At 32.7% G+C, this 27219-nt stretch overlaps 2 protein-coding genes across 2 annotated transcripts; both read left to right on the top strand.

Annotated features, from left to right (window-relative positions):
* Positions 1 to 1395: 1395 nt before the first annotated feature.
* Positions 1396 to 11714, top strand: LOC131846573 (uncharacterized). Its single transcript, XM_059195909.1, has 6 exons — positions 1396 to 1447; positions 2306 to 2674; positions 3423 to 3695; positions 4222 to 4339; positions 10866 to 11068; positions 11515 to 11714. Exons 1-6 carry the CDS (start codon positions 1396 to 1398, stop codon positions 11712 to 11714), a joined length of 1215 nt encoding a protein of 404 aa, XP_059051892.1.
* A 3321-nt stretch (positions 11715 to 15035) lies between these two features.
* LOC131846572 (uncharacterized) lies at positions 15036 to 24013 on the top strand. Its single transcript, XM_059195908.1, has 9 exons — positions 15036 to 15084; positions 15670 to 16032; positions 16661 to 16927; positions 18496 to 18747; positions 19827 to 19964; positions 20518 to 20688; positions 21850 to 21960; positions 22956 to 23159; positions 23814 to 24013. Exons 1-9 carry the CDS (start codon positions 15036 to 15038, stop codon positions 24011 to 24013), a joined length of 1755 nt encoding a protein of 584 aa, XP_059051891.1.
* Positions 24014 to 27219: the final 3206 nt, after the last annotated feature.

The following is a 27219-nucleotide window of genomic DNA, read 5'->3' as shown; positions in this document are numbered from 1 at the left end:
GTTTTCGCTATTTTGCTACGAAGTGCTGGAATAACATCTCTCTTCCTATAAAGGATTCTTTAACTGTGCAGAATTTTTAAATAAATTTGAAAAAGTTTTACTCCATACTCACAAAACTGTACTCCAAATGCAGGGTAACGCAAGTTGTCATATTTTGTCTGATAGTGTCACCAGATCATTATGTGTTATATAATATTTCAGTGTGTACTAGTGATTGATATTTAATGTCATAGTAATATATATTTAATGTTTACTCAGTGTTATAAGCCTAGATTTATGTAGGTATGTCTATTATAATTATATTTATATGTGTGGAGGTATCAGAATCGCAGAATACCAGCGTCATGGCATATCAGCATAAGTATCTAATTAGTATAATCCAATATGCAATTTAAAATTAAAAAAATATATTTGTTATTGTTATGTGCACCAAATAAACTTGTTCTCTTTCTTTCTGTCCATTGTATTGTAGGCACAGTGCGACACCTTAGCCCATTGTGACAAATTTTTGGTGAATTTGTCACGATGAGAATGAGGTCAGGTCAGTTACTGACCTGATCTCATTCTCATCGTATCACCTTCCACTGGTGCCCCGCCAGCGTATACCGTTAGCGCAGTGCACCATTCCATTATCATCAAATTTAAAAAAAAGATAACATAGTCGAGTGTCTAGAGAACCTGACATTGTGGGCGACGCAGCTGTAATCGAACCACAACATGAGTTCCAAAGTTTGTGGTCGGGGTGCCCATTGACATACTGTCTACCTTCATGAAGGAAGATACTGTCGAAGGGAGTGCTAACGCTTCCGTGGCAAAATTAATTTGTGTTATGACCACAGATACATCATTACATATTTATTTAATTTTATAAAAAAATATTCTTTATAATTAAAATGGTAAATATACTGATATATTAACTGATACAAAAGGCAGTTTTATCGTTAAGTAATAAAAAGAAGAAAAGGGTAGGTTTCATTTTGTTCATTAAGTTGCATAGAATAAAATAACTATATTATTGCTATCAGACCCGGCCACGCGTTGCTTAATTATAGTCGTAATATTATTTTATTCAAGAACCTTAGCCACGATACATGAATATAAATTAATAATATTACAACTATAAACTGAGATGTGAGCTATCCTATCTTTCAAGTTGGATCAAATGTGCATCGGTTCAGTAGAGTAGGTGTCCATCGCGGACAAACAACTTGACACGTAATTTTTATATGTAAAGATGTATTAATAACTTTCAGTGAAGAAGGAGACTATTAGCGAAAATCAGCAGATAAGATAATAATATAAAAGTATATAATATAAATATATAATTTAGATTATTTACAAGTTTTTCATTAGAATAGTAGTTTCATTACAAATGACAGTGGAGTGTTGAGAGCAATGTGTTCGAAAGATGTTTGGAAGATAGTAGGTCCCATTATTCTGATAACAGGTGATTTATTTTTGTTCTTCTTAGAATACAAACCAAACTAATGATACCCGTCACATTATCATCAGTCGCGTTTTTTTTTATTTATTCATTAGTCTCCACAGACATAATAACCGTGGCTTTGTTAATTTTGACATTTAGATATTTTTTCATTAATATATCGTATTATAAAATCAAACCACTTGGTGGTAAGTTAGTAGCTAGAGATTACAGTCTGGGGTTTTTCAAGAAAGGTATATTAAGATGTCTTAATGGTCGGGACCGTGCAAAACACCGCTAGTATTTCAGGTGTCCATAGGCTACCGTTTACCTCTGTGCCGTATGATTGTTGTATTTTCCCATAATCGTGGTATAAAGAAACTCCAACATGGACATCACATGATCATAATGCGTGCGTGATATCACTCATGCGCTGCCATTCTGGAGTACTATTAAGTCATGCCCAGTATCCTATAAATTCACTGCCTTATTTTGACCCTTCAATTGAAACACAGATTACAGTATCTTGATGGCCTCAGTGTCTAACCGTTTAGCACACCGCTTTACTTCAAGTGGTCGCGGGTTCGATTCCTCGCACGGTGCAAACATTTGTATTCATGAGTATGTAGTATATTATTGATTATATCGGTCTGGGTGTTTTCTATGTATATTGTGTATATATTAAAAAAAAATCTATGTATTTATATCAGTTATTTATTACCCATAACACAAGCTCTGCGTACTGTGGGACTAGATGGCACTGTGTTAATTGTCGATGGTTCTTTATTATTTATATGGTGACACAGATGACTTTTCCTTTTTAGAAAGTCTACAGCTGTAAAATAATATGTAGTTCCATTAATCATTTGTAGCTGTTTACAGTTACTGGCGTGACCACGGCAATTATAAAACTAGTAGGAGGAAATGATGCAGTACGAGATATAAAAATCTTAGACAAAAAAAATTTCGACGTCAAAGTTGGTGAAAATGTCCGAGTAACTATCCCTGCGGATGAGCTGAACCTACACGAAAAATGCTTTATATATTTAAATAATGGTGAACGATACAGTCTCACTGAAGAGTTAAGTGTAATAGGTATAAAGATAATTGAAAATTATAATTATGCATGCGGAGTCAATATTGATATTCGATCTAAAACTGTTACTGGTGACTGGACTCTAGTTTCTTGGGAAATAATGTTGTACTACATCCCTATAGAGAGAAGGTTGCCGTTCACCATAAATGTTCAAGGTAAGCTGTTTCGATACACTCAATAATCCATATTGATATTATGTATAAAAAAGAGCGCATGTCAGTTTGAACTTTGACATGGAGATAGATTCTACGTTTCACTAGAATAGATATAGCCTATCTTTTATCCTAAAAATATGTACTAGTAAAATACAATTCGTTTTTTATATGTATCTTGTGCAAGACCAGGTATTTGTTATAAGCAAATAAGAAATAATTAATTTATAATGAATACCTGAGCAATCGCGCTTCGTTAGATTCTTAGTTTGATAAAAATCTCGTTTAGATAAACTTTGTGTACAGATACCCAGTTATTTTCACATTAAATAAGTAACATAGTTTTTTTCACCGAACAGTCAACACTAGGCTTCCAAGCTATATCCAAACTCTAACACGTGTCGCCTCAATATGGATGTAGATTCAATGACGGTCGGTCAACACTTTTACATACCAGTTTACTAATATCTAAACATTAAGAAAATTTTATACAAAATAGCAATGTTTTGCATGTGTTTTAGTATAAAATTGTACTTTTAATCGGAACATGTGTGATTATTGTATAATGTCTGTATTGACAAACAAAAAAGAAGCAAAATATATATGAAATACCACAAACTTTTATTCAAATTAAATGGGGAGTTTAAAACTGTTTCCACGAAACAAAAATTTCAACTAATAGGAATATTAGAAATTGGAATAGGGTTGGATCTTATATATTGGTTTGTCTATACCAATATTATTATTATAGATAATGGCGGCGACAACACAGAATCAAAACAAATTATGATAACAGAAGGTAGTGATCTCTATTTGCACCTAGACAGCAAAACAGACCTTAGTGAAACTTGCAAGCTCGTTGGGCCTGACGAGAACGAGAGTGTCAATTTTGAATTAGATCCCAAATATCTTGAGAGTTGTGGATTCATAATCAAAAATGTTAAGCCATCTGACAGTGGAACATGGGAAATTAGATATGGAAACGGGACTATTTTAAGAGCTTTCACTGAAGTAACAGTAAACGGTGAGTTTCTTGTTACAATTACAATTTTATAACTTAATGTTATTCCGTAACTTAATTATAGCTGTTTTTTGCATTTTACAATCGATGCGATTTATGTTTCAAAAGATATCATAGTTACTTGAAATACTATTCTGAATTTTTCAAAATATTTACAGTTATTTGTACATAACATTGTATACGTTATTTACAATTGTTATTATGATATAGTGAGTGTTTTATTGTAAATATTTCCGGTAGTATCAGTGACTGTACATAGACAAAGATTAATATTCCTTATCAACCAGGTCCAGGGTCTAAATTATTAGTCCGCTATACATATTATGAACTATATCTCTAGGGGAGGCCTGTAACAGGATAGCAAGACAACTTTCACGTACAGGTGTTAAATAAAGAAACATATCCTAAATATTTTGTAAGAAAGATTGTTAATTGACATGTTACAAAACTTATTCGGTGAAATGGGAACGTGATTCATTGGAGACAATAAATAGGAAATGTTTCATAGGATTGTTTTAAAATGATTTCGTTTCAGAGGCAATGTCAGCACGTCAGTACAGTGAGCAGAGCACGCTGGTGGTGGAGGGGCAGGTGGACAACAGCCGACAGTTGGAGTATTGCAGATTTGTTCGCATCGATGGACTAGGTACCAATATCTATAAATTAGCTTGAGGCGAGACTTTGCATCGCTTGGTGTGTTCTACCGAATATACAACGGACTATGTTCTGAAGAATTGTTCTGCATGATCGCTACGGCTACCTTTTACCATTGCACCGTCCATCGATACGGAATTCACTCCCACATGTTGGAACCTAAAAGATCTAGAATAGTGGATGTGGTTTCATAGAAGATTCCCTTCATTTCATAGAAGACTCACACTCAGGGGTCAGATATAACAATTGCATGATGACTTCGATGGACTAGGTATCTACATCTATAACACTCTTATCTTTTTTTCTTTACTCTGTGCTGCTAGCATATACATACATAAGATCTCAAATTTTACACATGTGTTAATGACAGTATATTCCGTATTTGATATAAAAAGGCGCATACATCGCCTATAACAAGAGGGGGAACGGATTGTCAATAATACAGAATAGTAACCCCAAACAGTTTGTTATGTTAAGTTGACTTCCACACGGTCCCCCCTGGAAGCCATCGTTGGTAACCTCTGGTGAATTCGTTACTAGCTTACTAACCTAACTTTATAGTCATCCTGCTATCCTTAACTGGTACACCATTCCATTATCATCCATTAAAAAAACATCACCGACAAGAAAACAACGCCCGTAGTACCACTCATGCGTTGCCATTTCAGATGACTAACTTGATACGCCTTTGTACTCTGTAATTTCGCTGCCTATCTCATGATCCAAAGGAAATATAATATGCAAAGCTGCTTGGTAGCTGATTGATTTGAGAGTGGCAGAAGACCCACGCAGGTGATTCTGTAAGAAGACTACCTAGTCTAGTATTATAAAATCATTACACAATTCTAAAGATATGACATTTTGCACATATAAGTTCTTAAGCGACAATACGTAAGTTTAAAATATACAATATAAACACAATGCTAATGAATATGCTGATGCTACATCAGTAAAGCATTAAAGGACAATCGTAGCTAATTTACCTTACCAGCAATTAAGCACTTTGGATTCCAATAGTCCCCGTTACTACTAATCCCCTCTCTTCCCATAGCCATCTATTAAATAAAGTTATATTAGTTATTTCTATAAACAACTATTATGACATTGCTCTAATTATTCAATTTGGACATTCCAGTGAAGTAAAAAATTCAAAGTAATATTACAAATTGCTTATACTATTAATTAGGTGTCACATCTTTTTTTTTTTTTTTTTAGTTTTTTTTTTTTTTTTTTTTTTTCTCGACTGGCAACATTACCGATAACTGTCTTTGTCAGCTGGCCGTAATAATTAAATACTTTTATATAATTTACTAAGTGCAATTGATATAATTAGTGAGTTTAAGCTATAAGAAGCATCTATTGTTGTTTGTGTTCATTTTTATATTGTATTTGTGTACAAAAATCGACACAAATATTTCCTACCGGTCAACTGTCAAAGTTCGTAATAAACTTATATTTACATCAATCTTGTATATGTTATCGCGTAATTCAATTTAAATTATTATAACATTCCTTTATTATTACTTGTTTTGTGTTACATGTTAATATTGTGGTAATTTTAAAAGTGAATTCAAGTTGTGCGTCGAACTAACCAAATATTATTGTAAGTACTAACTGTAAGTTCTTACATATAATAATCTTTAGTATTGTTATTTATATTTAACATATTTACTAACATTACTTACATATTATATATTTATAAATAAATTTTATTGTAAGGAAATAGCACAAGTTTTAAATTCCATTTAATTCCTTTATATTTAAATTTATTACTCAGCATATTTAATAATGATGTCCCGAAGAGCCTGTGATCTTGATGCTAAACTTAAGGTGGCACTCGTTGAATTAAAGAAAACCCAAGACTTGAATAAAGTATTGTTACAGGAACGGGATGATAGTGAAATAGAGATGAAATTTCTATTTGACAAATATGTGGCCAAGGGGGAACTTGTAAACATTAATGTATTCTGTGAAGACCTACGCGTTGACAGGGATAGACTTCAGGAAATTGTTAATGAATATGATCACTGCAGGGACACATATGAGTCAAATCTACAGCGTATCACTCACCTCGAGAGACACCTTAAGGAAGCTCAAGCACATAGTGAATCTATGTTGGAACACAAACGGGTGAGTAGCTATAATAACACCTTAGATCTGTATACAGAATTGTTAAATGTCACTTGTGATCAAAAGTCTACTCAGCCGTTGGTGACCATAGATTTAACAAATACACCCAGTTCAAATAGTTGTACTAGTCAATTTAATAGTGTCAATAAATTAAAAAAATATATAAAAATAAACAAATTTATTAAAAAGTCAGAAAAGTTAGTGAGAACTCATACTAAATGTTTAAAATCTATAAATATTAGAAGACAAAAATTAGACCTGTTACAAGAACTTCAAAATTGTAAAACAAATTTACATGATAAGGATTTAGAACAAAATAAATTAAAGAGTAAAATTCAAGAGTTGGAATCTTTATTATATAATTTAACAAATAAATATGAGTGTGCTCAACATGAAATTAATAACTACAGTAAATCACTGGATAAATTAATAGAGTTGGGTAATTACAACATGGAGCGGTTCACCTCATTGACAGAGAAATGTTGTTGTGAGACACCTGAATCTCCTAAATCTTGTCAATATAGCCCTAATGGAAATAACAATAAGTCAATCACATCAGTCTTGACTGAGTCAATCACTCCTTGTTCAAATTTACTCAATTCTAACTTGTCTTTAAAAACTGATAATTGTAATGTTGCACCAGTACGAAGGACAATTATTTATTCAGATGAATATAGTAAGGGTTTGGGCCGTTCATTATCAGAAAGTTTATCTCAACATGTTATAAATAATTGTCTACCTGGTGCTTCATTGCCTGTATTTTAAATAAGGTGGTTAATGGTAGGTATGATAAGTTAACCACATTAGTCATTGCTTTAGGCAACTGTTTAAATGTAAAAAAAAAGTCATGTCATTAAACTTGTAAACTCTTTGCTTAATATTGCTGAGCTGGGCATAGGTAAAATAATTTTATGTGCATTTCCTTACTGTCATTCTCTGACTATTGAACAAAATAAGTTCATATATTATATTAATAATTTAATTTATAATATGACTTGTCGTCATAATGACTTTTTATTTTTTGATAGTAACAAATTTGTTACAAACTTTTGTATGACTGGAGATAGATTTTATCTGCCTAAAAAACAAATAAGAAATATAGCTAGTTTACTAGCTTATAATATAAATGACCCCATTATAAGTAATATAATGGGTTGCACTAATACAATTAGTAGTATTTGTACTAATGTTAATACTAAACATTCTGAAAATATTGACATAAATATTGATTCTAGTAAGAATCCTTTTATTTACAATAATTTAAATATGACTGCAGATTTAAACTGCTGAAAATGACAAAGGGAAAGCTATCAGAATTGAAAATTGTTCACCAGAACATACAAAGTTTTCTCGGCTGTGAATTAATTATTCAATTGTTTTTAGAAAAAAATAATATAGATGTTCTATGTTTAACTGAACATTGGCTCAAAGTGAGCAATATGATGTTAAGCTTAAACAATTATAATATTGTCAGCTGCTTTAATAGAAAAATAGTAAATAGAGGAGGTTCCATGATATTGGTGAAAAATAATATAAAAGTAAAAGAACGTTGATATTGGCAATCTTTCCGTTGAGTGTTGTATTGAAATTTCCTGTGTGGAACTAGAAAATTATATAGTTATGTGCGTATATAGACCTCCAAATAGTGATTATAATTTATTTGAAGAGGTAATGGAGGATATTTTAAAAGAGTATTTAATATTAACAAAAAATTTATAGTGTGTGGTGATTTCAATGTTGACATTTTATCACATAACACCACAAAAACTAAATTAATGAGTTTATTTCAATCTTTTGACTTGAGTAATGTCTTCCACGAACCCACTCGTATCACAGCCACGTCTGCTACTTGTTTGGATAACATATTTAGCAACAGTGAATATTTAGATAAAATAATATTAAACAACCTTCCTTCTGATCACTGTGGTCAATTATTAATTTTTCCAAATCACGTAAACAAAATTAGGAAAATTAATTTATTAAAAAGAGACTTGACTAGTTATAAGATAAATAAATTTAAAATATCAGTTCGTAGTAAATTAGATTTTTGTCCTCAATCTGATGAACCAAACAAACTTTATACAGATTTCTTCAATATTGTTTCTTACGAATATAATAAGGCTTTTAACAAAAAAACTATCAGTATTAGTAACAAAACAAAATTTTCAGAATGGGCTACAAGGGGAATTCTTAAAAGTAGAAATATATTATTTGATTTATATGATCAAAAAAAATACCGTTTCGATAGTACATTCGTAAATTATGTAAAAAGATACTCAAAAACTTTTAAAAAGGTATGTAATGTAGCAAAGTCTAATTATCTAAATAAAAAAATTAAAGAATCCAAGGATAAGATTAGGACAGTGTGGAATATTATTAATAAAGAAACTGGCAAAGTTAAAAGTCCATATAATGATTTTACGTTAAATTATAATGATAAACTAGTAACGTCCACAAAAGAAATAGTCAATATTTTTGAAAAATTTTTCGCTAGTATTCCAACTGATATTACGTCCTCTTTGGACTCTTCTCCAAGTATAGCTAAATCATTCCTTATTGACAATGTTGCTTCGTGTCCGGTTACATTTAAATTTACATTTATTGACATTGCTACAATTACGAAAACATTTAAACAATTAAATTTAAAAATACTGAAGACCATTGGGGCATGTCTGAAAGTTATTAACACCGCTATAGATGTTATTGCTCCATATTTAGTAACTATCTTCAATAAATGTATTTTTGACGGTGTTTTTCCCAATTTAATGAAACATAGTAAAATAACTCCACTTTTTAAGTTAGGGGATAAAACTGAAGTAGGTAATTATAGGCCCATTTCTATCTTACCAGTATAAGTAAAGTGTTCGAAAAAATTATGCTCAATCAGATGCTTCACCACTTTAAAATAAATAGACTGCTTCACAGTCGGCAATTTGGTTTCACGGCCGGTAAATCAACTACTGACGCTGGTGACTGTTGGGAGAGGTCACAGGATGCTATCGGTGTATTCTGTGACCTCTCAAAAGCATTTGATTGCGTTGATCATGAAACACTCTTACTCAAATTAGAATATTACGGTATTAGATATAAAGCACTATGCATGATGAAATCCTATCTAAATAATAGAATGCAAGTTGTTGAAATAAATGGTGTAAAGTCTGAGGGAACTAGTATTAAAATGGGTGTTCCTCAGGGCTCTATTCTAGGTCCTTTCTTATTTTTAGTTTACATAAACGATCTTCCTTATATGGTAGAAAAGATAGCTGACATAGTTCTGTTTGCTGATGATACTTCATTAGTATTCAAAGTCAATCGACATATTGATGATATGGACGAAGTAAACGGTTCTCTCTCTTATGTTTTAAAATGGTTTACGGCAAATAATATGCTACTAAATGCAAATAAAACTAAATGTATCAAATTTACTCTCCCCAATGTAAGGCCGGTAGATTCAAAAATCGTATTGGACAATAAATCTATTAATTTTGTTGACGATACTGTATTTCTAGGTATCACATTAGATTCCAAGTTGCAATGGGGTGCTCATATCACTAAATTGGCGAGTCGAATTAGTTCTGCCGCTTACGCGGTAAGAAGAATTAGACAATTAACAGACGTGGCAACGGCTAAACTTGTCTATTTTAGCTATTTCCATAGCATTATGTCGTATGGTATTTTGTTATGGGGCAAAGCAGCTGATATAAATACATATTTACTTTACAAAAGAGGGCCATTCGCTCCATTTATGGTATGGGTTCCAGGGAGTCATTGCGAGAGTGTTTTAAGGAATCAAATATCCTCACCGTTGCTTCTCAATACATTTATGAAAATATCATCTATGCCAGAAGGAATATAGACAGTTTCAAAAGAGTTAGTGATTGCACTAATAAAAGCTTACGTAACAATAACAAATTGATTTTACCTAAATGTCGTTTGGCTAAAGTTAGTAATTCGTTTTATGGCAATTGCGTAAGGTTTTACAATAAAATACCAGAGTCTGTTATAAATCTGCCAGAAAAAAGATTTAAATGTCAAATAAAACAGTTCCTTTGCAAAAAAGCTTACTATAAAATTGAAGAATTCGTTAACGATAATAATGTTTTTATAGAAAAACTTTAAATCTAAAGCACTGACTATATTATCTGATTACATTAATAATGAGTGCGTAGCGACTTCTATGTTGATTATCGCATGCCTCTTACTTGTTATACTGTAATTATTTATATAAAAAAAACATCTATTAAAAAGAGCAACACACAAGTTTCTTGCTCATTCTTCTTGTGATGAATCTGCATTCCGAATGAGCGGTAGAATCAAAATATGACTATTCAAAAGTGCTTGTAATGAGTTTATTTGAATAAAGATTATTTCTATTTCTATTTCTATTTCTATTTCATCAGAGAATCTTCCTGACCGGTATACAAGCCATGACTCCCTAGCTACTGGTCTGTGTAGAATACGCATTGAAGACGCTACAATACTAGACCACCACTCGTGGACTGTGGTCGCTAGGATTCTGGGCCAGGATGTGGAAATATCTCAGAGCACGATGAACACCATCACTATGCCACCAGCAGCAGACCCTGGCAATCGTAAGCTTCCAGCAATAATAACTTATACAGCTTGTTGTATTTACTTAGAAAATTCCAAATAAAAATATTTAAATAAAATAGTAAAAAAATACCCCTGGACAATTCACGCAGTGCCATCTAGGCCCAAGTTAAGCAGAGTTACAGAGAATTTGAGCTTAAACTTAAAGTCAACTTAATTTTATCACACATGTACTTCTTATTCTATGATAGATAATTTTCTTATTGTATATTATTAATAAAAACACTTATACACGATCAAAGCGATCTTATCGTGTTTATATATATACTGTAAATATTAATAATAAAGATGAAGATCTTAGTGGTCTAGTCATTAGCACACTACTTTACCTTTATATTTCCGTAAGATTAATGTTCTTGGATCTAAACACTGCTGTGGGATTTGTCTACGATTGAATTCTACTAATAATGAAATCCTACAATTTCAGTGAATAATCAGCTTATCTTTTGGATTCCAATGATATTACTGGTGATCGTGCTGACAGCTTTGGTTGTGTTGCTCGCCCCTAAGAGCAACCGCAAGAGAACTCTGGACAGGATGAACATCATAAGAGACAGCATTCGCAGCAGTTTCCAGAAGAAACCATTGCAGGACCCTCCATCAATAACTGGCGTCACGGTGGCATAATATGAAATATTTCTCCAATATTCGATATTGTGGGTAAAACGAATAAAAATGATGTTTTTGTTTTTTCATTTAGATTTTCAAAAAGTACGAAAATTAAACATACCTTAGTAACTCGATAATCCCCTCCGATTTTGATGATTTGATTTTGATCACGGTCTTTAATGTATTCCGTACATGAAATAACGTAATCAATTGGAAATTATATTTTTCTGGAAAATGTAATAATATCTATTACATTTTCCAGAAAAATATAATAATGTGGAGAACGTGTGATTTCCAATAGTAAGGAAGAAGGTATGATTTCTAATAGTAATAAATAAGGGAGAACGTATGGTTTCCAATGTTAATAATTAGGGAGAAGGTATGATTTCTAATAATAATAAATTAGGGAGAACGTATGATTTCCAATAGTAATAATTAGGGAGAAGGTACGATTTCTAATAGTAATAAATAAGGGAGAACGTATGGTTTCCAATGTTAATAATTAGGGAGAAGGTATGATTTCTAATAATAATAAATTAGGGAGAACGTATGATTTCCAATAGTAATAATTAGGGAGAAGGTACGATTTCTAATAGTAATAAATAAGGGAGAACGTATGGTTTCCAATGTTAATAATTAGGGAGAAGGTATGATTTCTAATAATAATAAATTAGGGAGAACGTATGATTTCCAATAGTAATAATTAGGGAGAAGGTACGATTTCTAATAGTAATAAATAAGGGAGAACGTATGGTTTCCAATATTAATAATTAGGGAGAAGGTATGATTTCTAATAATAATAAATTAGGGAGAACGTATGATTTCCAATAGTAATAATTAGGGAGAAGGTACGATTTCTAATAGTAATAAATAAGGGAGAACGTATGATTTCTAATAGTAATAATTAGGGAGAAGGTATGATTTCCAATAGTAGTAATTAGGAAGTACGTGTGATTTAATAACAATATTATTAATATTGTAGGGTCAACATATGATCTAATTTCTGTGATGTAAATGCATACATGAGACATGATGAGTTTCCTCGTAGAATTATTGTTATTTAGAGATAGATCTACTTATTATTTGTCCAGATCATCATCTAAGTTAAGTATTGGGTATAGAGTAATATGATTATGACATTAAATGATGAATAGATAATACATATGTAAAATCGCCTCCTTTTGAAGTGCATTAATTTTATAGAAATATATATGATAGTTCATGAACTTCTTCCTAAACTTCCTCTGAAACGACCAATAATTTGTACTTAAAAAAATTGTAGTTATGTAATTCTACTGTATTGTTTCCCTAATAAATAAATAATAAACAAAATTGTAGTCACTTTTGGCTATTTTTAATTATACATTTTTATTTAATAATGTTTTTCTGTTATTATTATTTAAGTTATTTTTATTCGTCTTTTGACGTAGTGCTCTCTCTTATCCATAAAAAGAATGAAAGAAGAATTAACTCATTTTAAAAAAGAATTCTAATTGTAGGTATAAGAATTTTCACGACAGATGATAAAATACTAAGTTCATCAAATTTCCCTGCATATTCCGCAACAACAGCTTTGGCAGTCTAGCAGTTTAGCACACTAGTTAGTCCGATGTTCGCTGGTTCAATTCTTCGCAAGATACAAATATTTCTAGTCTTTTTTTTTAACGATTTCCATTCAGTTGTCTCTTTTTTATTGTATTTGTAGTATGTATGTCTAAGTTGTCTATAACTCATAACACAAGCTCTTCATAGTTTGGACTAGAGGGCGCTTTATGAATTATGATTATAAAATTATTAGTGTAAAACAGAACATAAATTTAAAAATAATTCAACAAATTAAACGATTTGTTTAGAATTTATTACGTTAATTACTAAAATTAAAACTAATGCAAATATTGTTGTCGAGTGCATAAGAATTCAAACTCCGTCCTGCCATGATCAATCATATGTCATAAATAGATGTAAGCAAAGATAAACAGAAATGTATCGAAAGTAATTAAGTAACAAACGTCACTATTAGAAAGTAAAACAAAGCTGATTAAAAAAAAATTTGTTTAATTAAAAATTAATCTCATTATAAAATCAGATATCCCACTAATTAAATATTGCTATTGCTACGGCTCTGTGCACTAATTATGAATTTATATGATGTTGAGTAGATAGGTAGATGCTTAAACAACAAACGAATTTATACAATAAAACTCATACAAAATAAAAACAAAAAACTTAAAACATTACAAAAAAATAATAATAGGAGACATACATTTACCATATTATTTATACTGTATTAAAAAATTATGTGCATGTGTGTGTGTGTCAAAGCACCCACCGCAATATAAAATGAAATTATACAATAAAACAACCACAAAACAAAAACAAAAAACTTAAAACATTGCAACAATTAGGCAAAAAAAAATACGAGAAATACCTTTACCACTTTTTATTGTAAATAATATATTTACAGTGTACTAAAAAGTTACATGCATCTGCGCGTGTACGCACGTGTGTGTATATACGTGTTGTGTGCATTCACCGAATAGCCGCCACAACATTATGCTGAGCACGGGCTCAGGATAATGTTGTGGCGGCTATATCGCTGCAGCTCTGTTTTTCAGCACAATATAGTTTTGGGGTGGCGTGTTGCTGTGGTGTATTTGGCTTAAAACATTCTGACATGATCTGCACTAATAATGAAAAGAAAAAGAGATTGTTTGTATGTATTTTATATTGTGGAAGGTAAAACTTGGAATCTCTGTATCAATATGCAAAATTCTTTCAGCATTTGAAAGATGGACGTATATTATTTATATCGTTCAGTATAAGTGAATTCGGGACCCAGACAGCCCGTTTACTTATAAATCGATCTTTTATGGACTTTTTTGTAGTTTTATTTCAAAATTTTACAGTATACAGTATACACGAATAATTATTACGATTTTACGTACGCCCGATAGGAGATAGAACATTTTTACGTATTATCTTTTTAATTTATAGCCTGTGTGTTGTTTTGATGTCTAAGATATATTACTGTAAAGTTATATCAAAATCCATTCGTACATACTCACGAACTTTCGCGTTTATAATATTAGTAAGGAAGTAAATGTTGTATTTCTTACGACATATGTTCTTCAATGAAAGTTCGTTCGTTTTTAATACGTCTGTAGTATTCATCAAACGTCAGTATGGAAACCATATATAATATTTTGTAGTAATTAATTAGACCGATAGCAGATAAGATAATTCGAAAGTATATAACAATAATATAAATATATAATTACGATAGTTTACAAGTTTCTCATAGATATTTTAGTCGACATATAACGCGGAGAGTTATACGAAATGGAAAAGGAGAGCTGGTATTGGATAATTCCGGCTGTTCTGATGTCAGGTGATATATTTTTCTCTAGTTACTAATAAAATAACAATAGTAATAGATTAGTTACCTTATCTTCAATATTTTATTTTTATTTTTTATAATATATTATTACCTTATCTTTAATATTCATATACCTGTTTGTAATGTTATATTAACCGAGGCATGCTTTGAACAAAATAGACAACTTTGTTGTTGTTTGAATACAACCGACGACAGCATTTTCATCTTCGAAAAAGCAAGTGCCTTTTGACCTACTAAAATCGGCCATGTTTCAGAACGATTGTTGTCTCGTTCATTCATAATTTAAGAGCTACGCTCTTGTTGGTGGGGCTTTTGCCCCTGTCTGCGATTTTTCATCATGCTCTTTAAATGTTGATATGACACGACTCTCATTTTGTCTTTAATTTGATTGATGTAACTGTGCCTTGGTCTTCTCCTCTCCTCTTTCCTTCTGTTTTTCCCTCAATAATATTTTTTATAAAATCGTCGTGCCGTATCAAGTGTCCTAACATTTTTCCTCGCCTATTGTCGATTGTTACCTATATATATTTTTTGCAATAATACTATTTAACATTAATTACATGTAACTATTAACAGTTTCTGGAATGATAACCGGAATTGTGAAACTGGTAACACGGGATAATGATTCAAGAGAAGTAGAAATCTTAAACAGAGAAATATACAATACACATATCGGCGCAAATGTAAGGGTAACCATCCCTGCGTATAGGTACGAAAAAGAACAATGCTTCATAAAACTACCTAATTTTGATCGGCACGAGATGAATCAATATCTAAATGTAGACGGTATACATGTTATTAATGATCCGGACTATGTATGCGGAGCTGTTATCAATGTTCACTCCCAAGATATGGTCGGGGAATGGGTGATGATTGCTTGGGAGATAAGATACACCTACCCTTTAGAGAGAAGGTTACCATTCATCATAAAGGTTAACGGTACGTTGTTACAGTTTTGATAAATTATTTTATTTACTAATATATTTCGGATTTCATCCATGTGGAATATAACTTTATTATTAAATTAAATAAAATTTCTATAGAATAAAAATAGCTTGAGTTAATTCTTATAATATTGAGTTGAATTGAGTGAAAGCGGGACTCACTCAATTCAACTCAATATCAGAATCGGTTCAGCCATGTTAAAGATTAACAAAAACAAACAGACAAATGGGCAATTTTTTTATTAATTTTACATATGAGTAATGTATATGTATTTATTAATATATAAGGTACTTATATCAATAAAAATATTTTTTTACATATTAAAAATATACAAGTATACATATCATTCTTATGCGTGTGTTACATATGAATGTGGATGGTTATAAGGACAGAGGAAGGCCGAAAAAGAGATGGATGGACTGTGTGAAAGATGATATGGTAAGAAAGGAAGTAAATAATGAGATGACTGCGAACAGGGATGAATGGAAGAGAAAAACATATTAGGCTGACCCCAAATACATGGGATAAGGGAGAAGCAGATGATGGTGATGATGACATATCATAGTAATTTAAAATTATAATCCCATAATAAGTACTTATAGATAATATCATATCTTTACAGAAACTATCAACGCAGTACCAAAACAAGTTACGATAACAGAAGGTAATGATCTCTACTTACATCTGCAGAACAACACAGAACTTCATGAAACTTGCAAGCTCTTTGGGCCTGATGAGAATGAGATTGTCAATTTTGAATTAGATTCCAATTATCTTGAGAGTTGTGGATTCATTGTTAAAAATGTTAAGGTATCTGATAGTGGCAAATGGGAAATCAGATCTGGTAATGGTATTATTTTTAGAGCATTCACTGAAGTAACTGTCATTGGTAAGCTTCTTTTTACTATATGTATTAGTGTAAAATAAATTTTTGAATTTATTGAAAATATTTTTATAATTATGAAACTATAACCTATGAGTATGAAGATATTTTTGAAACTATGGGAATTTAATAACGAGCTAAGTCCCAACATTTTGGTAGACATTGTATGATCATTTTCAAATAGTATGTAGATAGTGGAGTAGATTTTTTTTATATCTATTACAGAAATAGCAACCAAGCTAATGGTCCACCTGAACGAAACTGACCAACATGAGCAATCTATACAAATATAAAAAATTGACGACTCTGTTTGTGATTTCAAATTAATAGCTTTCCATAAATGAATACATACGGTACTTACATCGAAAAAAATTCTAATATTTTGTCTATCAGAGACATCCCTGTCTGTCTGTTTGCTCTTGCTAATCTCTCCGACTGTGGCACAATATATGTTGTTGGGCAGATTTTTACAGGATTTCCATTTACAGATTGCTAATGCTATAAGGAGTAACTTTTATATTAAAACCTCGTAAAAAAAACCTCGTATACTAGTATACAATATATCTGAACTAAACCGCAATAACCACGCCGTGTGGTATCCGTTATGTTCAGTACTATATCTCATACTTGAAACCGTAACACAGCGAACACAGCTTCCAAACGTGTTTAGCGACTACAAGAAAAGTAACGCAGGCGATTTTGTAAGCCTCGCCGCAGGCACAAATACTCAAACTGAAACCGCGGGCACAGCTAGTCTTCTAATTTCGTCTACAAGCTGCGTGAAGGCGAGCTTATCTAATCATACACGTGTATGTGCTTTGCTGGATTCTAACGCTTTGTAACGATAAGAAGAAAGTGTGGGGATATCACATGTTAGATTAATTTAATTTATAGCTGTACCAGCTACTTCATACGCATGGTATATATATATTCTTCTTAATATTATGAATGCGGAAGTTTTTGAGTATGGATCGATGTTTGTTAGTCTTTCACGTAAAAACTACTGAATAGATTTTAATGAAACATTGCAATAATGTAGCTTATGCTACAGAACAACATATAGATCATAATTTTCACGACGATGAAACCGCGGGCACAGCTAGTAATAATATAACCCAGGATAATTCACACAGCGCTATTTAGTCCTAAGGTAAGGAGAAATTGTGTACTAGACAACTGTTATAAATGTATGATACATGGATTTTTTTTAAATACATGAATATTGTATATGGAAAACACCCAGACCGATATAAACAATCAAACATTCGTAATATTAGTAAGGATGACGCAGACGAAGTTACGGACAGCTACAGCTAGTAGGAAATATTTAGCTTGTTCGCGAATACACGAGAATGTTAATGGGAATGATATAGATTACTACTTTATTGTTATGTGTAATTTATGTATGTATCTACAAAAATAATGTATCTATGTATTTATTTTAGTTGTTTAGTACCCATAACACAAACTCGGGACTAGATGGCGTTGCCTGAATTATCCTGAGATATTACTATTAGGATATCTATACCTTTTCTTGTAAGCTATTTTTGTATACTTACTCATTCATATTTCAGAAAGATGGAACAAACAGTATACGGCTCTCAACTGGGTCAAAGATGGATCAGTAGATATTACTATTGGCCCTGAAGATGCAGTTTATTGTAGAATTGAGGATCCCAGTGGCACTGTCGTGTTTCTTGGATTCGGTGCATGCAAGATTGTATTGGAAAGAACTACTGAAGAACACAATGGTGTTTGGAAAATCAGTTTGACCTTACCAGAAAAAGTTTTGACCGAAGACTTGGAAGTCACAGTAACAGAAGGAAGTATGTGAAATTATACTTTATAGAATTAAAAAGAAAGAAAAAAGAGTCAATTTGTCTACTTAATGGGTTTACATTATATTGTTTAAAGTTTTTGAGTATGGCTGGAGGTTTGTTACTCTTTCACTCTTATGTTCATGTTTCAGTAATACATACAACTTCACATTTTCACCCTTTTGCGATCAACCCCTATTCTTAGAGCGATAAAAGTATTTCAAATTATATGCCAAGACAACGTTTGCTGAATATATTTTACAATTTAATTTTAATTTTATTTCATAAACCTATTGATTCTGTAATGTCTTTCTTTTGTTTATAATTTCAGAATATGATAAGTAAAACATACTTGGAATAATTACATCAAAAGATAAGATTATATGAATTACTAGGTCTTAAATCAAAATAATTACTAATTCTCATATAAATAGGTATCATAAATATCTAAAATCATAAAGGTATGAGATAAATTATTTGTAGGCTTTGTGTGTACACATGTCACAACCATCAGAAATAAGGCGGTGTGCTAAACCGTTAGGCCACTGAAACCGTCGAATTGTTCAAGTGTTGTCATTTTCGGATATTTTCTGCCTGCCATTTTAATAATAATAATAATAATCATTTATTCGGCGTCATAGTACAGAGTCAAAATATAGAAATCTTTTAATATAAAATATTTCACTATGAGCTGGCCTCCACTCAACTGGTGCCGTAGTGTGTCACTGCAGAGCTGATTTTCAGTGGAGCCACTCGAAAAAAAGAAATATTTATTTAATATATATGTACATATGACTACTGCTTCTGTCACGTTCGGGTAACATTTCACTCAATAGACGATTTTTTAAATCTTTGTATAGTATAAAATGAAATCTACAAAGATGAGCTGTATGTTCGCTTATATCTTTTACAATACGCAACAGATTTTAATGCAGATTTTAGATTGCTAAACTCCTTGAATAACTCCATCCCAATGGATGGAGTTATTCAAGGAGTAGAGCCGTGTGAAGCCGTTGGGTAGTTAGCAGTATAATAAATTCCGACTTAGTATTGTTCTCTTTAATAAATATTATTTATTTCGCTTCCAGAACCTGTCCTGACCACCGATGTAGATAGAATCACAGCTATGGAGGGCGACACCGTGACCATGTCATGCTCGATACAGTCCGCAGTCAGGTACTGTTACTTTAGAGCACACAATGGAACTGTCTTCAATGTTTCACCTGGTGAGTACTACGAGTATATATGTAAATACTTATAAATTATTTACATTATTATTAAATATTTATCTCCTGCGCAATAAATCAAATGATTATCAGACAAGATATTTGTCTACTAAATACCTTTTTAAAGCCTACATCCTGTAAAGGAATTTATTTTTATGTTCACAATAGAAATATAAAAAATACAATTAATTCACAATATAATTATTATATAATATTTTAAAGTCTACGTATATTTACGTACATAGGAAATCCTCGACTTACGTACTCGAATTACTTACGTCGTTTCGATTTACGTCGTCAAACTTACTTTTGTTCATAAAGTATGTATATCTTTTGTTATAAATGCAGCTTTTTTTTTATTTTAAGTCCATGTGGAGTCCCTTGAGTTTTACATGTAAACATATGGAAAAACACGACATACGTCGTTTCGATTTACGTCACGTATTTTGAGAACCTAACATGCCGTAAGTACGAGGACTGTCTGTTCGTTCGTTCTTCATTTGTTACGTTCTTTACAAATCTACCTATCTATGGACAAATATATATATTACAGGTAGCATATCGGGGACTATGGAGTACGTAGGTGCAGGTTTAGACGCCGGCGAGTGTGGTATCAGACTCAGGAACCTACTGTCCTCCGATAGCGGTAGCTGGAGTTGCCACGTTGGTTTCCAAGACTATAACGAACCAGAACAAAGGGCAGACTTCGATGTTACTATTGAAGGTAATATTGATTAAATAAAATCGATAAGGTTAATATCAGAACATAAGACCTATGCTAGGTACAAACAGTGTTTCGGAAGTGAAAAGAATCCTTAAAATTCCTCAATTGGCGCCCCTGTGTTTTAGTTCTACATTGATGTTTACTGTAAACTCGCCCATTTCTATCACCAATCAGCTTATTTTAAGTTTTAATAAAATAAATAACCTTGTACAATTAACACAGAGCCATCTAGTCCCACGGCAAGCAGAGCTTGTGTTATGTATACTAGACAACTAATATAAATACAACTAAACACATAACGCATACAAATAACTCTACAGATAATATACATTTAAGTTAAGTGTAAAACGAGTATACGTCCCGACTCCTTATCGAATATACAAGTCACTTAAGCCATGCAGACTACCAAATATGTACAATAATTCGTACAATCATTTTACCGGTATACTCACTACCTACATACAATAAACAATATATTCGAAATTAGATTCGCCAGAGATCCACTAAAATACAAAACCAAAGATGGACCAACACCATTGATTGTAAACAATCGAAGATGTTGGACATTCCAGTAACAAACCCACTACTCACAAAACGTCTATTGTGCGTATCGTCTGTCTGTAATCTCTGAAACGGATGGGCCGATTTTGACGGGACTTTCACTCGCAGGTACTGTAAGTAAGAGTAACTACTTTTATGTTAGAGATTTTATATATTTTAGTAATATAAAAAAGTTACGCCCGGACTAAGTCTCGGGTATCAGCAAGTTAGAAATAAAGTATGTAAAATGCCATAACGCCTGATGTTTTATAACATGCAATACATATTTTTATCTATCGTGTATGCTGATTTGCTTTCGACTTCGTTTTGGATGAATTAAATAAAGTAATATATCTAACAGTTGGCTGGTGTTCATAGTTTAAACCCAATCTAGTTAGAGACTTGATAGTCTGTCATAAGTGTAGGGTTATATTTTATTTTTTATAACTATTTAAATTCAAGCAATTCTACTACATCTACATCATTTTCCAGAAATTTCTCTGACGAAAACATGATGCGATGTATTTAAATAGGTAATTATTTCTGTAGGATTGTTTATATACTGTTTTATTTAAATGTTTGTATACCTTTGTTTAAGATTATCTAATGTCTTAATTACAGAGGCAATGACAGCACGTCAGTACAGTGAGCAGAGCACGCTGGTGGTGGAGGGGCTGGTGTACAACAGCCGACAGCTGGAATACTGCAGATTTGTTCGCATCGATGGACTAGGTTATTTATAATTATAAGAACATAAATAACACTCCGACTCACCGTCTTCTTCTCTCGTATCAATGGTAAACCTAAAGATATTTAGACCAGAACTTGACAACTACAATGGCACAAACGGGAAGTGAAAGACGTGGAAGACGCTGGAGAAAAACAGTACTACAGGAGATAAAACATGGTATGGGACTTAGTCCCACAGTCGCAAGCCTCTTAGGCAGGGATACCTTAAATCAGCAAGTTGTGCCTGCAGTGATCCACCTGGGTACGCAATCAATGAGGTCTTTACAATCATGCCATTGCTAGTCGCTGCCCGGAAACAAATGTTCGGTTAGTCTGACAAAATCACTGGTCTGATTCAAACACTATTACTCGTGTCTAAACATGTGAAATTTTTAACTACCTCTACCTCACATCCACTCTCTGTAAACTTTGCTTCGGTTTTCGTATCGAAGGATGTATGATATGGTAGTAAAATTACAGGATACGGAAGCATTCATTGTAGTTTTCAGAATGGCAAAATATCAAAGGCGTTACAGGAACACGTGAAGACCATGTTTTCAATCTATTCTAATACTGTTCACCGTGGTTGGCCTTTACAGCTTCATCGGGGCAATACGGGGCGAGTCCAGATGATACTCGCCGCGGAAAGACTTATGGAACGGCTGAAGATCAACTCCTGCCTGACGGATACGACTTTAGTCTGATGGTACCACTAATGAGTAGAAATCTTTTTTTAAGGATGATGAGAACGGAAAGATCATCTTGTCTGCGTTAATCTGCAGTAGTGAATGCGGGCGTGATGCTAGTAAAGGATGGTAGGAAGAGGATGAAATAGTAAGGCCCATCGTAGGGATGAATGTTAAGAGTAACGCCGGGCTGATTGACACTATTTAATGCTTCTTGTTTAACCAACATTGAATGTTAAGGTAAATTATTACATTAACATTCAATGTTGGTTCAATAATAATACAATTATATCAATAATATTTTTTATCAAGATGTGACATCAGAGATACTTCCTGACCGGTACACAAGCCATGATTCCCTAGATACTGGTCTGTGTAAAATTCGCATTGAAAACGCTACCAACCTTGAGCACCACCCGTGGAAGGTGGTCGCCAGGATGCTTAGCCAAGAAGTGGAAATATTTCAGAGCACAACGCACAGTATCAGCATGCCAACAGCCGCGGAACCCGGCAATCGTAAGCTTCTACCAGCATTATTAATCTAACTTAACAAATAAGCTACTTATCTATATAGAATATTTCTTCAGAGAATTCTATATTTAAAATAGTCTAAAGATGTAGAAGAGTGGAAACTTGAGACTAGTCTGTACAGATACTACAAAAGTTTTTCAGTTTCCTGTCAGAAAACTGTGGAAAGAAATTTTCTTTCATAAGTACATCACAATGTCCAGACATGTGGCTCATGGTCGAGCGCTGTGATGGCTGGCTCATCCGTCATACTCGGGAACGAGTGCTGCTTGTTGGTGCTGGTATGCTCGTATCACTACGACTGATTTAATCTTATTGTGTATTTATATTTGACCCTAAGAAATTAGTGCTGGTTGATAATTTGTTCACACTTGACTTGTAAAATGTGAACTAAACAACGATTATTTAAAAGAGCAACATACAAGTTTCTTGTTCGTTCTTCTTCTTGATAATTACTCAAAAGTACTTAAATTAAGTTTATTTGAATAAATGATTTTTTATTCTATTTTATTGTACAGTCAGCCTAAACGCCCTGAATGAGTAAAAAGAACGATTTCGGGCAAAGGTGGCTCTAGATAACGCTGTGACGATGTCTAGTTTATTTAATATAATCATATTAATAACAAAATCGTTTAATTTCAGTGAACAATCAGCTTATCTTTTGGATTCCAATGATGTTGCTGATGATCGTGCTGGCAGCTTTGGTTGTGTTGCTTGTACCTAAGAGAAACCGAAAGAGAACTTTGGACAGGATGAACATCATCAGAGACAGCATCCGCGGCAGTTTCCAGAAGAAACCGTTACCGGACCCAGCTCCTCACGCTGGCGTCACGGTGGCATAGTAATTGTGACATCAATAATAGGGCAATATTACTTTAATATGCGATATTTGTAGGTAAAAAATATAAAAAACCTGTCGAGGCAACACTTGCCTGGGACAATTACCAACGCGTACAGTGATTTTAGTTTTAGAATAGTATGTACATATTTATATAGGTTATAACTGCTTATTGATCAAGTAAAATGTTGTTTACATTTCTGCGGTCTATTATTTTACATCTTCATAGTTATTCTCAACGCCTACAGTGACGGATCAAAATACTCCTAATGCGACATATCTTATTATTGTTATTAATTATTAATATTATAAATGCGAATGTTGGGTGGATATTTCTTACTCTTTCACACAAAAACTACTGAACGGATTTTGATGAAACCTTACAGTAATATAGCTTATACATCAGAATAACATATAGGCTATAGAAAGATAAAAAGATATTATGTAAATTGGGCGAAGTATAATAAATAAATTTCAAGTAAGTATGATGTAGACGGTGTTGCGTGGGTCAGCTAGAAAAATTAAGAATCTATCTGAGGCAGACTTAATATGATGTTTGCGTGTATATCTATTTGACGACCTCGGTGGTCTAGCGGTCTAGCACACCGCTTTACATCCGATGGTCGCAGGTTCGATTCCTCGCACGTCACAAACATTTGTATTCATGAGTATGATTGTTTGTGTCGGTCTGGGTGTTTTCTATGTATTTATATCAGTTGTCTAGTACTCATAACACATGCTTTAGCGAGCTTAACTTGGGTCTAGATGGCGCTGTGTGAATTGTCCTGACATTATGAGATTATTATATCTCTGTTTATTGCGTGTACCTGTTTCAGTCGCCAAACACCTTGCTGTGTAAGGCATGAGTGGCAATAAGGCATATAAATGAAATTTATTTGCTTAAATATAGTCTAAAATTTTTTTTTTTCTAAATATAATAGATGTCATATTTTTACAATTATCGTGTCCACTTTGTTTCTCCACGGACACACATGCAAACATACATTTTGAATAATTTTCAAATAACTATATCTAAAACAATGACGCTATCAAATATATGGAAATGAAATCAGAGGATAAGGGGATGACATCTTAGTTCTCCGGAATGGTAAGGGTGGGTGTCATGATTATTTACAATCAGATTGACAGTCATTTGAATGATATTCCAATGATATAAAAAACAGTGCTTAGAAATTAATATTATTATTAATTTTCCCTTAAGTACATGGCTCTCTGCCATTTTAACTAGTAAGCATAAAATTAATTAAATATATCGATTCATCAATCATCTGCTTCTTTCTTATCCTATTTATTTGGGGTCGGCGTAATTAAATACATCGATTATTATAAAGTAATTAAACCACTAATGAATCACTATATCTATTGCTGAAAACTGCAATAAAATCCATTGCATAGTTTAAAAGATACAACGTACAAACTGCAACGGCGACTTTATTTCATACCACAGTATAAGAGAAGTAGATAGAAATAGTATGGGGGCGAAACTTGCATGCCAATACTATGCGTTACAACATATACTCCTTCTATCTGCGTCCCAGTAGTTAGTCATATATTAAGTTGTATAGTAAGTATTAAATAAGATAGATAGTAAATAAGAAAACTGTTATGCTGAATAATTATCCTTATTATTATTATTTCTTAAACTTCAAAAAAAAATCTCATCTCCCCTCTTAAGGAGAGGAGATGGCAACTTACCCCCGGCAGAAGCACAGTCGGCCGGGGTTCAGGGCCCCAGGGAGAGAAACCGGCGTACAATGCGGGCAGAATCTAAGAGCACCGCTCTCTGCATCTTTACCGGGAGTGAGCCGCCTCGGAATCCCAACCGTCTAAGATGTTGTTGTTATTATTATTATTATTATTGTTATATTTCGTACTACATTTGAGCAAAGTCACATTAATTTTGTTTAAAAACATACAAATAGGTCAAAAGATGTGATATTTTATCATCGGTAAGTACTATTTCATATTCTTTAAATTAATTTCTATATTAATTTAATATCTATTTCTATATTAAATTAATATCTATTTTTATATAACTCACATTGTAAATCAAAATGGCTACCGCTACTCTTGTAATGTAATGTAATGTGGACTCCATTTTCCGCAATTAGCCTAGACCGTTGTGCGTGTAGACCCGAGACTACTAACGTAGCCAGCCAAGGTCCTCCCCTCACCGTTCCGAGGATTTGTGTTCGTTGTGTGGCCACTGCTGCGCACTCCAGAATTACGTGAGCCGCCGTTTTTTCGGCTTCAAAGCAGCCCCGACAAAGGGGACTGTCTGTAGCACCGATTGTGTACAGATGTTTGTTTAAGGGACAGTGGCCCGTTATTGTCCCTATCATTATTTTAAGGTTTTGCCTATTTAGGTTTAATAGACGTTTTGTGAGTCGTGGGTTTGTTATTGGAATTGCAACCTTCGATTGTTTACAATCAGGCTTTTGGGTCCATCTTTGGTTTTGTATTTTTGTGGATCTCTGGCGTATCCATGTTCGAATCTGTGAGAAGGGGAGTGGTAGAAGTGGTAGAGGGCCTGCTACCCCCATACCTGAAAAGACCTTAGCCTGTTGATCGTGGTCGTGAGTCTCGTTCTCGTCCACCAGACCAGGGCTCCATAGACCAGCATTGATCTAATCACTGATGTGTATAACCACAGGGTTATTTTCGGCGAGATACCCCGCTAGTCTTAGTACTTCAAGATATCGACGAATTAAAAACCGAACTATTTATAGATATTATTGATATTATAAGTATTTTGCTATAATAATATTCGTTATCATAATCTGCTCGTCTCTGGATATTTTATTGATATAAATTGAATAAAAAATATATATATTATATTACCTAAGTACAATAAATTACAATTTGTTACAGTTTTTGGTAAACATATTTTGTTTCAAGTCCATTAGTTTAATTCTGTCTTGCAGTTAGGGTAGATGTATTGTATGTTGCTTGATTTGTTTATATATTTACAATTTTTACAAGCTTTCCTAAAGATATATTGTTTTTTTCATTATACAAAACTTTTAAAACAATCAAAGAACGTCGTAACTAAATAATTTAAAGTAATGAATAACAAATCGGTTTAATGACAGGAAGAATTATTTTTATTTGGTTGGCTATTTAACTATATAACTACATTTGTTTATATGTGTTGAAAAGTTAACATAGGGAGTATGTGTGTTGGCGATA

This window comes from Achroia grisella, unplaced genomic scaffold, assembly GCF_030625045.1.
Source record: "Achroia grisella isolate CSIRO2021 unplaced genomic scaffold, CSIRO_AGI_Agris_v1 utg511, whole genome shotgun sequence".
NCBI classification, from domain to species: domain Eukaryota; kingdom Metazoa; phylum Arthropoda; class Insecta; order Lepidoptera; family Pyralidae; genus Achroia; species Achroia grisella.
The sequence above is the reverse complement of the archived record's forward strand: the minus strand, read 5'-3'. Positions and strand labels throughout refer to the sequence as shown.